Genomic DNA, 16,068 nt, shown 5'->3' with positions numbered 1-16,068 from the left:
GTCAAGCTTTTGAATTTTTGCCTATCTGACAGGTGAGAAATGGCATCTCAGAGGAATTTTGATTGGCATTCTTCTTATTTTAAATGCAAGTGAACATCTTTTCATAAGTTTAAGGACCATTTTTATATCTTTTTATGAACTATCTGTTCATGTCTTTTGACTACTTTTCTACAGACTTTTTTCCGAACATCAAGGATTCCTAATCTGGGGTCCACCAGGAGAACACAGGTAGAGTGCAGGGGTATGTAACCTTAACTTGAACAAAAAATGCATTTTTATTTTTACTAACCTCTAGCTGAAATTTAGCATTTCCTTTAATTATGAATGCAGACAATAAACCACAGGTAATATTAGCACAACCTATACTTTACTGCTGATAGAAACCAGAAAATTTCATATTATTTTACAGTTGTTATGGCTATCTTGAGAGAGATAGATTATTGCTGTCACTCATCACTACTTTAAATTAAGGGCTTACAGAACCGCTGCCAAACTGCATGATTAGTCTTCCTGTCTGTAGATGCTCATCTGATGGAGTTGGGAAACTATCAGGCAACTCTGCACCTCACAATCATTCAGCCACCAAACAGTATAAGTCATGGGATCTCCCACTGGGACCAAGATATCTATGCTGTTTTCCAGTAGTTCCTATCTGCAAAATTCTCTGTCAACGTATTTGAAAAGAGACACCTACAAACCCCTACGTCTAGTAGAATTCTTTAAAATTTGTTTCTATCACGATGACATCAAAGTTATATCATGGATCAGAATCCTTTTTTATTTACCATAAACCATATCAAAGATGTTAATTAACCTGGCCAAAGATGAATTCATCGATCTGAAGACAAAAAAGTTACTATGACTAGAGTTAAATTCAAAAAGTCTTGGAGAATTCTAGTTGTCCTTGGGAGAAGCTTATCTTTCCTTGGAAAACAAGCCATGAATGTGTTTAAGTATACTTGTAAGAAAATATCTTTGTGAATCAGAATTTTCTACACTAGTTACCATCAAAACAAAAATCCAAATCAACCGAATGTTCAACTTGACCCTCTGTTACCTTGTTAAAGCCAATTTACTATTTAATATTCTTAGCAGTCAAGCTAAGCAACAACAGCTGTCATAGTGATGTCCTAAAAAATAAAATTTAACTCTACCTTGCTTATGATTTAAAAATATTATCTCATTATTTAATTCACTGATAAAGAAGATATACACTACTATATCACAACTTTGTTTTAATGTTTTGGTAACTCTCTTTCATAACTGGTATTCTCTGTAATCGTAAATACTATGCATTACTTATTTAAAAACATTATTCCAATAAAAGGTCCATAGGCTACCTACCTAAGGGCTCCATGGCACAAACAGGGTTAAGAACTTCTGCTCTAGGCTCTCAATCAAATGCTAACAGCTTTAAGATAACCGGGCAATAACCCAATTAACATTCTCTTGTGCCACATGTCACTAGTTCCCCCAACAGAACAGAATGTCAGAACCTGAGAAAGACAAGAGTTGTAGCACTAAATAAGGCCATTGATAAATACTGAATTATTTAATCATTTGTGACTTTATAAACTGCAAATTTATTGTACTGCCCAGAAAGGCTTGGAACCACTTACCATCAGTAGAATGCACATGGGAGCTGCCAATCTGGTCCACCAGCAACATGAAAACGAAGCCCAGTACGAGGGAAACACCGATGTAGGCATGCAGTTGTGTGTGGTCATGGCTGTGCTCAAGTTCATGGGAAACTGGTATTTCTGCTACTTTCTCTGATGCAATCACTTTCTGTGTTTCACTTGCTTGGTGATGTTTTCCTAGAGTAGAATGAACCATAAAGAGAAAATGTGCTTTCCCCCTTAAAACATCTTCATGTAGAAGCTTCCATTCCTTTGTATTGCAAGCTCTATTCACTTCACTGCAAAATCATCCACTTCATATATTGTAATCCAGTCAATCATAAACTCCTTCAACTTAAAGTTCATGATGGAAAAATTCCCAAGTGCCTTCTAGTTTTGGCATGAAGACCTTTTAACTGCCTGTTATTCCCAAAACCTAGGAAGTGGAAGCAAATCACCAAGCAAGTCATATTCCCAGGGGATATTATCCCCAGATCCCCCTTTCTATATAGAAATTGCAAATAAAGAGCAAACTGAGTATAAAATTGTTAGTTTTAAAAAATACCAGGGGGCAATCACTAACTAGAAACCAAAAGGGTAGTGCAGTTTAAAAGAGGCATATCCTTCAGTCTAAATTCAGTTCTAGAAATATCATGACTGTTGGGAAATTCTGAATAACAGTAAACGATACCTGGCCAGGTAATACTACTAGTTTATATTCACATATTTGACACTCAAAGTGTAAATGCTTCAAGGCCAGAATTCTTATCTTTGCTGTCTTTCATGAATAATGTACTACACATTTAACATTTATAATTAGATTAAGCTATTTTTTTTAAAAAACCTTTGACCAAAGAAATTGCACAAGCCTGTTGTAATATTGTAGACTCTGCCTTAAGTCTTTAAAAGTCATCTTTGAGGGGCACAAAGCACATGCCATCTGAAGATAATAACAACTCATATATTTTTCTAATTGCTGAAAGATTTTTTTGGTTTGTTTCCATAGCTTTTTTTTTAAAACCTATTTTTAACGTGGTAAAATATACATAAAATTCACCTACCATTTTAACCATTTTAAGTGTATGGTTCTGTGGCATTAAGTACTTTCACATTGTTCTGCAACCATCACCACCATTCATCTCCAGAATTTTTCATCATCCCAAAGGAATTTGTTAATCTGAAGATTTTTTTCTAATAGTGATTTCACTTGTTTTTTTAGCTAAATGTCTAAATCGCTCTTTAAAAAAAACAACTTTATTGAGGTATAATTTACATACAATAAAACACAATGAGTTTTCACAAATGTAAAAACTCTAGTAAATACCACTAAGGTCAAGATATAGTATATTTAAATATTCCAGAAAAGTTCTCCTGGGTTCCTCTGAAGTCAACATGTCACTCCTGGTCCCAGGCAAGCACTGATGTGCTTTTTGTCCCCAGAAACTTTTCCTTCGTCTAAGATTTCGTATAAATGGAACCATACAGTACAGACTCTTTTGTGTCAGGCTTCTTTTGCTCAGCATAATGTTCTGAGATATCTATGCTTTGCATGTACCAGTAGTTTGTTCCTCTTTTTTGCTGAGGAGTGTTCCATTGTATGGATATATTACAATTTGTTTATCCTTTCATCTGCTGATGGACATTTGGGTTATTTCCAATTTTGGTCTATTATAAATAAAGCTGCTGGGAACATTTAGGTCCATGTCTTTCTGTGGATATACGTTTTCTTTTCCCTCAGGTAAATAAATATCTAGGATCAGAGTTGATGAGTTGTGTATATGTGCAACTTTATAAAAAACTCTCAAACTGTTTTCCAAAGTGGTTGTACCATTTTACATATCCAACAGCAATGTATGAGAGTGCTGGGTGCTCCATACCATTGTCAACATTTGATATTATGAGGCTTTTAAATTTTAACCATTTTTACATACTTGATCGTGTCATCTGTAAACAGTTTTATTTCTTTCCAATCTTTATGCCTTTTCTTTCTTTTTCTGGCCTTACTGCAGGCTGGAATCTGGCTGGGGACCCCAAGGGCGATGGTAACTCCAAGAGGCTGAGAGGAGACAGACAGGCTTTTTTCCCAAGGTTAGGCATCTTACCTGTAGGTTTTTCAAATATGCCCTTTCTCAGAATGGAAGTTTCCTTCTTTCCTAATTTGCTGAGAATTTTTTAATGAATGGGAATTCAATTTCGTCGAATGCTTTTCTGTACCTGCTAAGGATGATAAAATGGTTTTTCTATTTTATTTGATCAATCCAATAAATTAAATTGGGTTTTGGATATTAATCCAACCCCTGCTTTGCACTTCTGGGATATGCCATTTGGTCAAAATGTATTATCCTTTTTACGTATTGCTGGATTCAATTTGCTAACATTTGGTAAAGAACTGTTATATCGACATTCATGAGGGATATGTGCCTATAACTTTTTTCTCGTAATATCTCTGAGTTACACCGGCATCTTAAAATGAGATGGAGTGCTCCTCCAAGAGATAGAAAAGACCTCCTCTAGCCAATTAATTTTCATTTTATTAATTTAAACAAGGTCTATGAATATCAGCAGTTATTTTGATGTTAATGGTAATATAAGTAGTTTATGAAATTGCTGAAATGAGATTTATGACAATGTTTTTTAAACTTTTAAAACCATGACTCATAGTAAAAAAATAAATTTTATATGATGATCTAGTAAACACACATACATATGAAAAACTAAATTAAAAATTTCACAAAATAGTCCTTGACCTTACAACGGTTACAATGCACTCTTCTATTTCTTTCTCTCTTTCCCCCTCCCTCGCACTCTTTTTAAATGCTGGTCACAAGTCCAACTCACTACATTTATTTCAAGACCCACTGAGTTGCTACCTCCAATGTGAGAGCACTACTGGAGGTAAAGAGAGACTCAGAGGAAGAAATGGATGATTTTGGAATAAGGGGCATATTCTGGAGCCTAGGCTGCAGTGGTCAACTGAAGAGAGGAGAATGCTAGACAGGCCAAGGGGAAAAAAGTGGGCAGGTTGTATGTGCCCACCCTGTCCCGCATGCAAGCAAAATTGTCAGCAGTAAGGATTTACAGCCAAAGAACTGAGTGAAAGCTCAGAGATGAAAAATAATTGCTTAAGAGAGAAGCAGTCTAAGAATCTTGAATCAGTAATGTTGGACAATTAAAATGTAACCTCACGGTACCATGAATGTGTTTATAGTTTGGAAAAATCATTGAGCTATACACTGCCAATATATGTACTTTTCTGTGTGTATGACATATACTTTCAATAAAAATCAATAAACTCAAAATGCAGTACTCTGATGCTCAATACTGAGATGGTAGAACTCATCATTTTTCCAGTAGGTCTTCTTTGTGCACTGGGAGAAGAGTTTAGCATAGCCTTAAGAATATGAAATAAATGAAGTAAAATATGTGATTTTCTCTAGAGAAAAGGCAATTTTGGGTGTGCTTCCATAATATACAGAACCACAATTTAATTTTTCACATTTATAGATGTTAAGAAGCTATCCATGTGAAGTAAATCAGAATTTTGGTAGCTACAATTTTCAACACTATTGAGAAAGATGCTACTGGAGAGGATTTGAATCATTACCTTTTCATAAGGTACCCCCTTAACATTTAACAAACTGGGCTCCCGTCTCTGCCTCTGCCTACACTCAGTATGAGTTAATGAATCCATGGGCCTTCCATGCTGCTTCTCCTAGATAACACCTTGTCCTTCGAGACTCAGCTCATAAGTCCCCTCCTCCTTGAGATTTTCTGTGTCCTCATCCCCTCATGCATACACAGCACATGGGATGTTTCTCTATCATAGGTCTTATCTCTCTACATTATAATTCAGACATCAGAAAACAACAATACATGGGTCGGTGGCTGCTTTTGTAAATAAAAGCTGCATGGGAACACAGCCATGCTCATCTGTTCATGGACTGTCTATGGCTGCTTTCATGCTACAGAGTCGAGTAATTGCAACAGAAACCATACTGCCCACAAAGCCTAAAATATTTACTATCTGGCCCTTTACAGAAAAAAATTGCCAACCCTTGCTGTCATTGATTGTCAATTTATTCATTTTCCATTGGCTGTGAATTCTTGAAGGCAGGGGCTATATCTTAGATCTCTGAACTGCTAAAAATCAATATTAACACACCCACTCTTCCTTCTACTCTGGACATAAAACTCAACCTAGCAAAAACTAGGATCTCAAAAACCAGCTATTTAATTAAAATACATTAAGTTGTGCATGCATGTATGTTACTCATGCACGACAGAGCTTTCAGGTTATTAGGGCTGTTTCACTCAGGGCACTGGTTGGTAATTCACCAGCTGAGACATGTTCCATGTCACACTCCCTGCTGCAAAGCACACAAACCAGTGATGTTATCATTGGACATCGCACATCAGACATATATTTCTCACACCACTAACAGGGTGTTCAGATCATCATTATGAACTTGATGCTTTCCCTAGACAGTCATACAGGAGTCTTTCCAGTAAGTTCTATCAGTATGGTAGGTGGCCTTCCCGTCACAGACACATATGTTAAATTAAATGAAACAGAATCAGTTTACCCCTTGAAGAGATTCTTTGGAGCTCTTCCTTCAGATAAACACATACTTCTATAAAGGAATCAAACCTTCAGGTAATCTGACTTTGTTTTGAGGTGATCTTCCAGCTTTGATTTTTATGTTTTTGGCTTTTGTTGATTGTTTTTAATTTCTTAACTTCTACTCAAAGCTTATAACCTTTATAGCTCTCTATCATATACTTTTTTTTTTCTGGCAAAGACCAACAGTTCTTTACACTTGACACGTGTTTTCAGTAATAATTATGAAAACTTCTACTTAATTATGATATATTCTGTTTCTCACATAAAAAAGAAAACTTGATCATAGTCAAATGTACAAAGCTGACATTTTGAAGAAATGTTAACAAATCTTTGATCAAAATATTACTGTGTTTCTGAAAGAAAAAAATCTATTATAAGTTAGGAAACTAGATTTCTTTAGCAGATAAACAGTGCGTTGGTGATGTTAAATTCCTGACAGTGTACACCATGTAGCAGAGTCTCATTAAGAGTGTAGCTTCAGAATAAGACTGCCTGTGTTCAAACTCTGGTCCTGACACACTGGCTGAGTACCTTGGACAAGTTATTCAACCTCTTTGTGGCTCAATTTCCTCATGGACAAAATGGTGCCTGCCTCAGAAGGTTGTTGTGATGATTAGAGAACATATGTGAAGAGTTTCACGTAATACCTGGTATATGGTAAGTGCTCACCAAATGTTCAAGAACATAGTTATATATTAAATAGAATTAACCTGGTAGATCCATTTTCAAACCTCTTACGTTAAATATTTGACCTGACTATCTGGTCAGATACAATACTGCGCAATAAAACAATGCTGGGAGAAAGGGAGAGGAGGGAGCAGGGAAAAAGCAGAGACCAGACATTTTAGCAGACAAAATAAGTAGAAGAGATAGGCCTTACTAGTCCACGATCGTTCATGTTTCAGAATCCTGAGAATAAAGTATAACAAGAGTTTTAAAGAGCTCTGCTTTTATTAATGAATGACAGGACAAGTGTTAAAAATAACAGCAGATTTAACCCTCTCCTTTTACTTAGATGTAGAGCAAAAAATGAGAGAGAAAGACGTAAGATTCTTCTCTAAAGAATCTGATACATGGCATTCTCAGACAAATTAGTAGGATAATCTATATTGAATCATTCCTGATGACAGTTTTGATGATTACCCCAACAGATATGAATATATCACATTTATATTTAGGTCTTTGACCCAATAGCCTGCCTTCCTAAACATACCAATTCTCATGTTCCAGAGAATTATGGTGCTTTCAAATTTTAGTTCCATGGTAAACAAGGACTGTAGTACTCAATAAACTATGTTCTTAAAACTTGTTTCTATAGAAAGACAGTTTTCTCATATGAATGCTGATAATCATCTAATTCCAGTGATTTTAGAACTATAATTAAGGAGAGTATGTGAGAGGTTCCCTTTTACATGAATTAGTATTTAATAACGCTCATTAAAGTGTCAGGGCACTCACCATGGTATACTGAGCTCTAAAAAAATATCTGTTAATTATCATAATTATAAAGTCCATAGAAGAACTAAAACATAGGCTGTAACATGTAAACAAACTCCTTTCTTGAAGTTTAGAGAAAAGTTGGTATGATTTACAATAAAGAAAGAGAGGGAAAGGGTGAGGGGAGAAAAAGATAACGTAGCAGAAACTAAAGGGAAGTGTCTAAGCTCACTGGTAGGAAGAGAGATGTGGAAAATCTAGAGACAGCTTAGTTTAAAGCTAATATCACGGCTGAGCTACCTCAAAAAATTTTTAATAAAGTGGGTATTAACACTTTACTTTATAAAAAGAATAATGGGACTTCTGGTGCTGGCCAAGATGGAGTAAACCCACTATAGCCTCAATCACACACTAATTACAACAAGAACTCTGGAGGAAACACACAAAGAACCACCACCTGAGGATACAAAGAGTAAACAATAGCAAAAGGAGAGAGGGCAGCAAAAACTTCAAAAGAAAGCCTGTCCTTCTGGCCAGAAGACCAGGAAGAGGGCTGCTGAGAGGTGTTGGTACAGAAGGAAGCTTCCTCTTTTTTCTTTTTCTTTCCTGCTCTTTTTTCTTTCCCAGCCCTGCCTTGAAGGCAGTCTCAGTTGCAGAACAACACAGGCAGTTAAAATCCCAAGAGAAACTCCATCTTTCTGGCCAGAGTAACTGGAAAATGGGCCCCAGTGGTCTGAAAAGTATGAGGGGAAATGAGGATATTCTGTTCTTTTCTCCTGTCACTTTGCCCTCAAGGCAGCCCAAGTTACACAGAACTATGCAGTGACAGCACAGGCAGATAAAACTCCTAGAGAAACTCCACCTTTCTGGCCAGTGGACCAGGTAAAGGGTCCCCTGGAAGCCAGAGAGTGTGAGAGGAATACTGGAGAGGAAAGAGCCAAGTGGGGTTCCCCTAATCTTGTGTATCAATGGCACAAGTCCCAGATTCATCCCTGACCTCTACAGGGACAGGACATACCCAAAGCAGCATTGCAGAGGCTTTGAAAACTAAACTAAAATTGGAACCATCACCCAAAAAAGGCAACACAGAATTGTCAGTCTGAACCCAACCTGGTTAACTGCCTGCTAAAACAAAACAAACATTCTCCAGAGGATTTTGAGAGGACCCAAAGTCCCAAATTATAACACTAAAAATACCCAATAAACAATTCAAAATTACTTGCCACACAAAGAAACAGGAAAACCTGACCAACTATCAAGAGAAAAGACAATCAACCCAAACCCAAGAAAACTCAGATACTGGAATACTCAAAAGACTTTCAAGCAGCTATTATAACTATGTTCTCTGAAGTAAAGGTAAATACACTTGAAATGAATGGATGTCATCTGAAGAAGCAGAAACTATAAAAAGGAACCAAGTGGAAATTTTAGAACTGAAAAATATAATATCTGAAACAGTACGTTCACTGGATGGGCTCAATAGCAGAATAAAGATGACAGAGGAAAGAAACAATGAACTTAGTTACAATGGCAGAGTTGAACAGTACCAACAGAGATCACATGGCTCACAAAGTCTAAAATATTTAGTATCTGACTCTTTACGGAAAATGTTTGCTGACCCCTGGTCTAAACATACCAATTAGAAGACAGATCAGATTTTAAAAACATGATCTAATCGTAGGCTGTTTACAAGAAATCCATATTAAATGTAACAAATGACATATGTAGGTTAAAAGTAAATGGATGGAAAAAGATATACCATGTAAACACTGATCAAAAGAAAACTGGTGTGGCTATGTGAATATGAGATAAAGAAGACTTGGGAACAAGGAACGTTACCAGGGATAAAGAGAGACATTATACAATGATGAAAAGGATCTGTTCATCAACACGACACAGCAATCCTAAATGTGTAGGCAACTAGCCAAAGAGCTTCAATATGCATAAAGCAAAAGAGAAATCAATGAAATAGAAAGGAGAAAAATCAATAGAAAAAAAAGTCAATGAAATCAAACATGGTTCTTTGAAAAAAATAAAAAGGCATTGCTACAAACATTAAACGGATAATAAAAGTTTACTACGAACAAACTTATGCCCTATCAGGCTTTCAGTGGATTTCTCAGCAGAAACCTTACAGGCTAGGAGAGAGTGGAATGATACATTCAAAATTCTCAAAGATAAAAACTTTCAGCCAAGAATACTCTATCCAGTGACAATATCCTTCAGATACGATGGAGAAATAAAAACTTTCCCAGATAAACAAAAGCTGAGGGAGTTCATCACCACAAGATTCCCCAGCCCTCACATGAAGTGATTAAGATGGTTTTCATACCTGAAAAAAAAAGAGAAAGGGTTTACACCACCTTGATCAAGGAGATAAATAGGCAGACAAAATCAGAAAATTGCAGCTCTCTATCAGAATAGGTGAGCAAACAATTATAACATTAAAGATAAAGGGAAGGAAAATATAAAAAATAAATATAATCTCATCATTTTAACCACAAATTCACAACACAAGATGAAATAAGTTGTGATAACAACAACGTAGAAGGGGAAGAGGAAAGGGAGGGAAACTGTTTAGGCTAAGGAGATAAGAGGCTATCAGAAAATGGACTATCTCCTCTGCGAGATTTTTTATATAAACCTCATGGTAACCACCAAACAAATAATCAGAACAGATACACAAATGATAAATAAAGAGAAAACTGAGAAAACCATCACAGAGAACTACCAAACTGAATTGGTAGTCCAAAATACATGGGACGAGAAACAAAGGGAAATACAGAACAACCAAAAATTGAGTCATAAAACGGCAGCATTAAGCCCTCATATATCAATGATCACTCTAAATGTAAATGGATTGGATTCTCCAACCAAAAGACATAGAGCAGCAGGATGGATTAAAAAACAAGACCCAACAATACGCTGCCTCCAGGAAACACATCTCAGCTCTAAAGACAAACACAGGCTCAGAGTTAAGTGATGGAAGATGATACTCCAAGCTAATAGCAAAGAAGAGAAAACAGGTGTTGCTATACTTATATCAGGCAAAACAGATTTCAAGATAGAACAGGCAATCAGAGACAAAGAGAGGCAGTATATAATGATAAAAGGGACACTCCACCAAGAAGACATAACACTTATAAACATATATGCACCCAACACAGGAGCACCAAAGTACATAAAGCACCTATTAACAAACCTAAAAGGAGATATGAGCAACAACACAATAACAGTAGTGGATCTTAACATTCCACTTAAGTCAATGGATAGATCAACCAGACAGAAAGTCAACAAGGAAATAGTGGATTTAAATGAAAACCTAGACCAGGTGAACTTAATAGATATATACAGAAACACTCCATCCAAAAAGAGCATAATACACATTCTTCTCAAGTGCACGTGGAACATTCTGAAGGATAGAGCATAGGATGGGAAACAAGGCAAGCCTCAATAAGTTTAAGAAGATTGAAATCCTATCAAGCATCTTTTCCGATCATAATGCTATGAAACTAGAAATCAACTACAAGAAAACAGCTGGGAAAGTGACAAATATAGGAGACTAAACAACATGCTACTGAACAAGCAATGGATCATAGAAGAAATTAAAGGAGAAATCAAAAAATATCTGGAGACAAATGAAAATGAAAATACATCATACCAACTCATATGGGATGCAGTAAAGCAGTCCTAAGAGGGAAATTCATAGCAATACAGGCCCACTTTAAAAAACAAGAAAAATCTCAAATAAGCAATCTTAAACTACACCCAACAGAATTAGAAAAAGAACAAAGCCCAAAGACAGCAGAAGGAGGGAAATAATAAAAATTAGAGCAGAAAAAAATGAAATTGAAACAAAGAAAAAAAAAAACAGTAGAAAGGGTCAATGAAACTAAGAGTTGGTTCTCTGAGAATATAAACAAACTTGACAAATCCTTAGCCAGACTAAGAAAAAGAGAGAGAAGACTCAAATAAGTAAAATTAGAAATGAAAGAGGAGAACTTACAACAGATACCACAGAAACATAAAGGATTATAAGAGAATATAGTGAAAAACTATATGCCAACAAATTGGACAATCTAGAAGAAATGGATAAATTCTTAGACCCATACAACCTCATAAAACTGAATCAAGAAGAAATAGAGAATCTGAATAGACCAATCACAAGTAAAGTGATTGAAACAGTAATCAAAAACTTCCCCAAAAATAAAAGTCCAGGACCAGATGGCTTCTCTGGAGAATTCTACCAAACATTTAAAGAAGTTATTTTAATATCTACCCTTCTCAAACTATTCCAAAAAACTGAGGAAGGCAGAACACTTCCTAACACATTCTATGAGGTCAACATCATCCTGATCCCAAAGCCAGACAAGGACAACACAAGGAAAATTACAGGCCAATACCACAGAAGAACATAGATGCAAAAATCCTCAAGAAAATATTGGCAAACCAAACACAGCAATACACTAAAAAGATCACACATCATGATCAATGGGATTTATACCAGGGACACAGGGATGGTTCAACACCAGCAAATCAATCAGTGTGATACACCACATTAACAAAAGGATGAATAAAAACCACATGATTATCTCAATAGATGCAGAGAAAGCATTTGACAGGATCCAACACCCATTTATGATAAAAACTCTTAATAAAATGGGTAAAGAAGGAAAGTACCTCAACATAATAAAGGCCATATATGACAAACCCACAGCCAACATCATACTCAATGAGGGAAAACTGAAAGCCATCCCTCTGAGAACAGGAACAAGACAAGGGTGTTCACTCTCGTCACTCTTATTCAACATAGTACTGGAGGTTTTGGCCAGAGCATTTGGCAAGAAAAAGAAATAAAAGGAATCCAAATAGGCAATCAAGAAGTGAAACTCTCGCTGTTTGCAGACAACATGATCTTATATATAGAAAACCCTAAAGAACCCATCGGAAAACTATTAGAAATAATCAACAAATACGGCAAAGTGGCAGGGTACGAAATCAACTAACAAAAGTCCACTGCATTTCTATGCTCTAATAATGAACTAAAAGAAAGAGAACTCAAGAATACAATCCCATTTACAACCACAACAAAAAGAATATAATATCTAGGAATAAATTTAACCAAGGAAGTGACAGACCTATACAATGAAAACTATAAGACATTATTGAAAGAAATGGATGATGACCTAAAGAAATGGAAAGATATTCCACGCACATAGATCAGGAGAATAAATATAGTTAAAATGTCCATATTACATAAAGCAATCTACAGATTCAGTGCAATCCTAATCAGAATCCCAATGACATTCTTCACAGAAATAGAACAAAAATGCTAAAATTCATAATGGGGAAATGAAAGACCCTGAATAGCTAAAACAATCCTGAGAAAAAAGAACAAAGCTGGAGGCATCACAATCCCTGACTTCAAAATATATTACAAAGCTATAGTAATCAAAACAGTATGGTACCGGTACAAAAACAGACACAGAGATCAATGGAACAGAACTGAAAGCCCAGAAATAAGACCACACATCTATGGACAGCTAATCTTTGACAAAGGAGCTAAGAACATACAATGGAGAAAGGAAAGTCTCTTCAATAAACAGTGTTTGGGAAACTGGACAGCCACATGCAACAGAATGAAAGTACACCATTATCTTTCGCCATACACAAAAGTTAACTCAAAATGGACCAAAGAGTTGAAGGTAAGACCTGAAACCATAACACTCCTAGAAGAAAATATAGGCAATACACTCTTTGACATCAGTCTTAGAAGGATCTTTTCAAATATCATGTCTACTTAGATGAGGAAAATAAAAGAAAAAATAAACAAGTGGGAGTTCATCAGACTAAAGAGCTTCCAAAAGGCAAAGAAAACCAGGACAAAATGAAAAGACAACCAACCAACCGGGAGAAAATATTTGTAAAATCATACATCCGACAAGCGGTTAATTTCCAAAATATATAAAGAACTCAAGTCAACAACAAAAAAACAAACTATATGATTAAAAAAACGGGCAGACGATATGAGTAGACATTTTTCTAAAGAAGATATGCAGATGGCCAATAGGCACATGAAAAGATGCTCAACATCACTAATCATCAGGGAAATGCAAATCGAAACTATCCTGAGATATCACTGTACATCTGTTAGAATGGCTATAATCACCAAGACAAAAACTAAATGTTGGAGAGGATGTGGAGAAAAGGGAACCCTCATACACTGCTGGTGGAAATGCAAACTGGTGCAGCCACTGTGGAAAACAGTATGGAGATTTCCCAAAAAATTAAAAATAGAAACACCATATGACCCAGCTATCCCACTACTGGGTATTTATCCAAAGAACCTGAAATCAACAATTCAAAGAGACTTATACACCGCTTTGTTTATTGCAGCATTATTCACAATAGCCAAGACGGGAAGCAACCCAAGTGCCCATCGACTGGTGAATGGATAAAGAAGATGTGGTATATATATAAAATGGAATACTCCTCAGCCATAAACAAGGACAAAATCATCCCATTTGCAATAACATGGATGGACTTTGAGGGCATTATGTTAAGCAAAATAAGCGAGACAGAAAAAGACAAATATCATATGATTTCACTCATATGTGGAAGATAACACATGGATAAAGAGAACAGTTCAGTGGTTACCAGAAGGGAAGGGGGTTGAGTGGTGGGCATAGGGGTAAAGGGGCACATATATATGGTGATTGACAAATAATGATGTACAACTGTAATTTCACAATGTTATAAACTATTATCTCAATAAAAAAAAAAAAAAGGCAGACGTGAAATAGAGAATAAAAGCCCAGTGATGGTAAACATGAAGTTACAAAACTTAAATTACCTTAATACCCGGAGTTAGACAACTTCTAATACAGGATAAAGAAGTGCACTTAAAATTATTTGACTTAAGATACTTGAAAGCTGCGAGAATCCATCTCAAAAACATGAACAGTATTGTACTATCTGGAATTTTATGTTTTACTTCATGTTACTTTATGTAAAAGAAACTTTTAGAAATTACAATTTAATAAAATGTGAAAAAAAATTAAAAACTACTCTGTGAAAGACACTGTTAAGAGAATAAAAAGACAAGCCACAGACTAGACGAAAATATTTGCAGGTCACATATCTGATAAAGGTCTTGTATCCAGAATATATAAAGAACTCTCCAAACTCAATAATAAGAAAACTCAATTTAAAAAATGGGTAGGGGCCGGTCCCGTGGCCGAGTGGTTAAGTTTTCGTGCTCTACTTCGGCGGCCCAGGGTTTTGCTGGTTCGGATCCTGTGTGCGGATATGGCACCACTCATTAGGCCATGCTGAAGCAGCGTCCCACGTACCACAACTAGAAGGACCCACAACTAAAAACATACAACTATGTACCGAGGGGTTTGGGGACAAAAAGCAGGGAAAAAAAAAGAAAGAAGATTGGCAAGAGTTGTTAGCTCAGGTGCCAATCTTTAAAAAAAAAAAGGGGGTAAAATATCTGGTTTCACCAAACAACATACAACAATGGCAGTCAAATGCAGGAAAAGATGTTCAACATCATTAGCCATTAGGAAACTGCAAATTAAAACCACACTGAGATACCACTACTCACCTATTAGAATGACTGAAATAAAAAACTAGCAAAACAGACAACACCAAGTGCTGTCTCAAGGAAGAGAAATCAACTAGAATTCTCATATATTACTGATGGGAATGCAAAATGGTACAGCCAGTATGCAAACAAGTTTGGCAATCTCTTATGAAGTGAAACACACACTTACCTATATGACCCAGCAATTCTACTTACAGGTATGCAAAAGAAATAAAAACTCATGTTCACACAAAAACCTGTACACAAATGTTTATAGTAACTTTATTCATAACCACCAAAACTGGAAACAACCCATACGTCTTTTTAACTAGTGAAGGAATAAAGAAACTGGTTCATCCAAACAAGGGAAGACTACTCAGAGCTATAAAGGTACAAACCATTGACACACAGAACCATATGATTACTCTCAAATGCATCATGCTAAGCTAAGAAGCCAGACCCAAAGGCTACAAGATTACATTTACATGACATTCAGAAAAGGCAAAACTATGGGGACAGAGAAGAGACCAGTGGTTGACAAAGGCTGGAGTGGAGGAAACGTCTGACTACAAAGGGGCAGCATGAGGGAATGTTTTTGGTGTGACGGAACTGTTCTGTATTTGGATTGCAGTGCTGATAACATGACTATGCATTTGTCAAAACCTGCAGATGTGTATACCAAAAAGAGTTAGTGTAAGATATATACATGAAAATAATAAAAAATTTAAATAATGGCTTAGAACTGGAGACTAATCTATGATGAAAGGTTAAAGAGACTGTAACGCTTATTTTTAGAAAAG

At 36.0% G+C, this 16,068-nt stretch overlaps 1 protein-coding gene across 2 annotated transcripts in view; it reads right to left on the bottom strand.

The window, feature by feature from the left end:
- SLC39A9 (solute carrier family 39 member 9) overlaps positions 1–16,068 on the bottom strand; it is a 50,245-nt gene that overhangs the window by 12,728 nt on the left and 21,449 nt on the right. Inside the window, exon 3 of one of the 2 annotated variants that reach the window (XM_014867206.3) lies at positions 1,620–1,817. The exons of the other annotated variant lie outside the window; for it this stretch is intronic. Coding sequence (XP_014722692.1) covers positions 1,620–1,817 — 198 coding nt within the window. The remainder of the gene's footprint in view (positions 1–1,619; positions 1,818–16,068) is intronic. 2 annotated transcript variants of the gene reach the window in all.

This window comes from Equus asinus, chromosome 7, assembly GCF_041296235.1.
Source record: "Equus asinus isolate D_3611 breed Donkey chromosome 7, EquAss-T2T_v2, whole genome shotgun sequence".
Classification (NCBI taxonomy): domain Eukaryota; kingdom Metazoa; phylum Chordata; class Mammalia; order Perissodactyla; family Equidae; genus Equus; species Equus asinus.
This window is presented reverse-complemented; position numbering and strand designations above follow the sequence as displayed.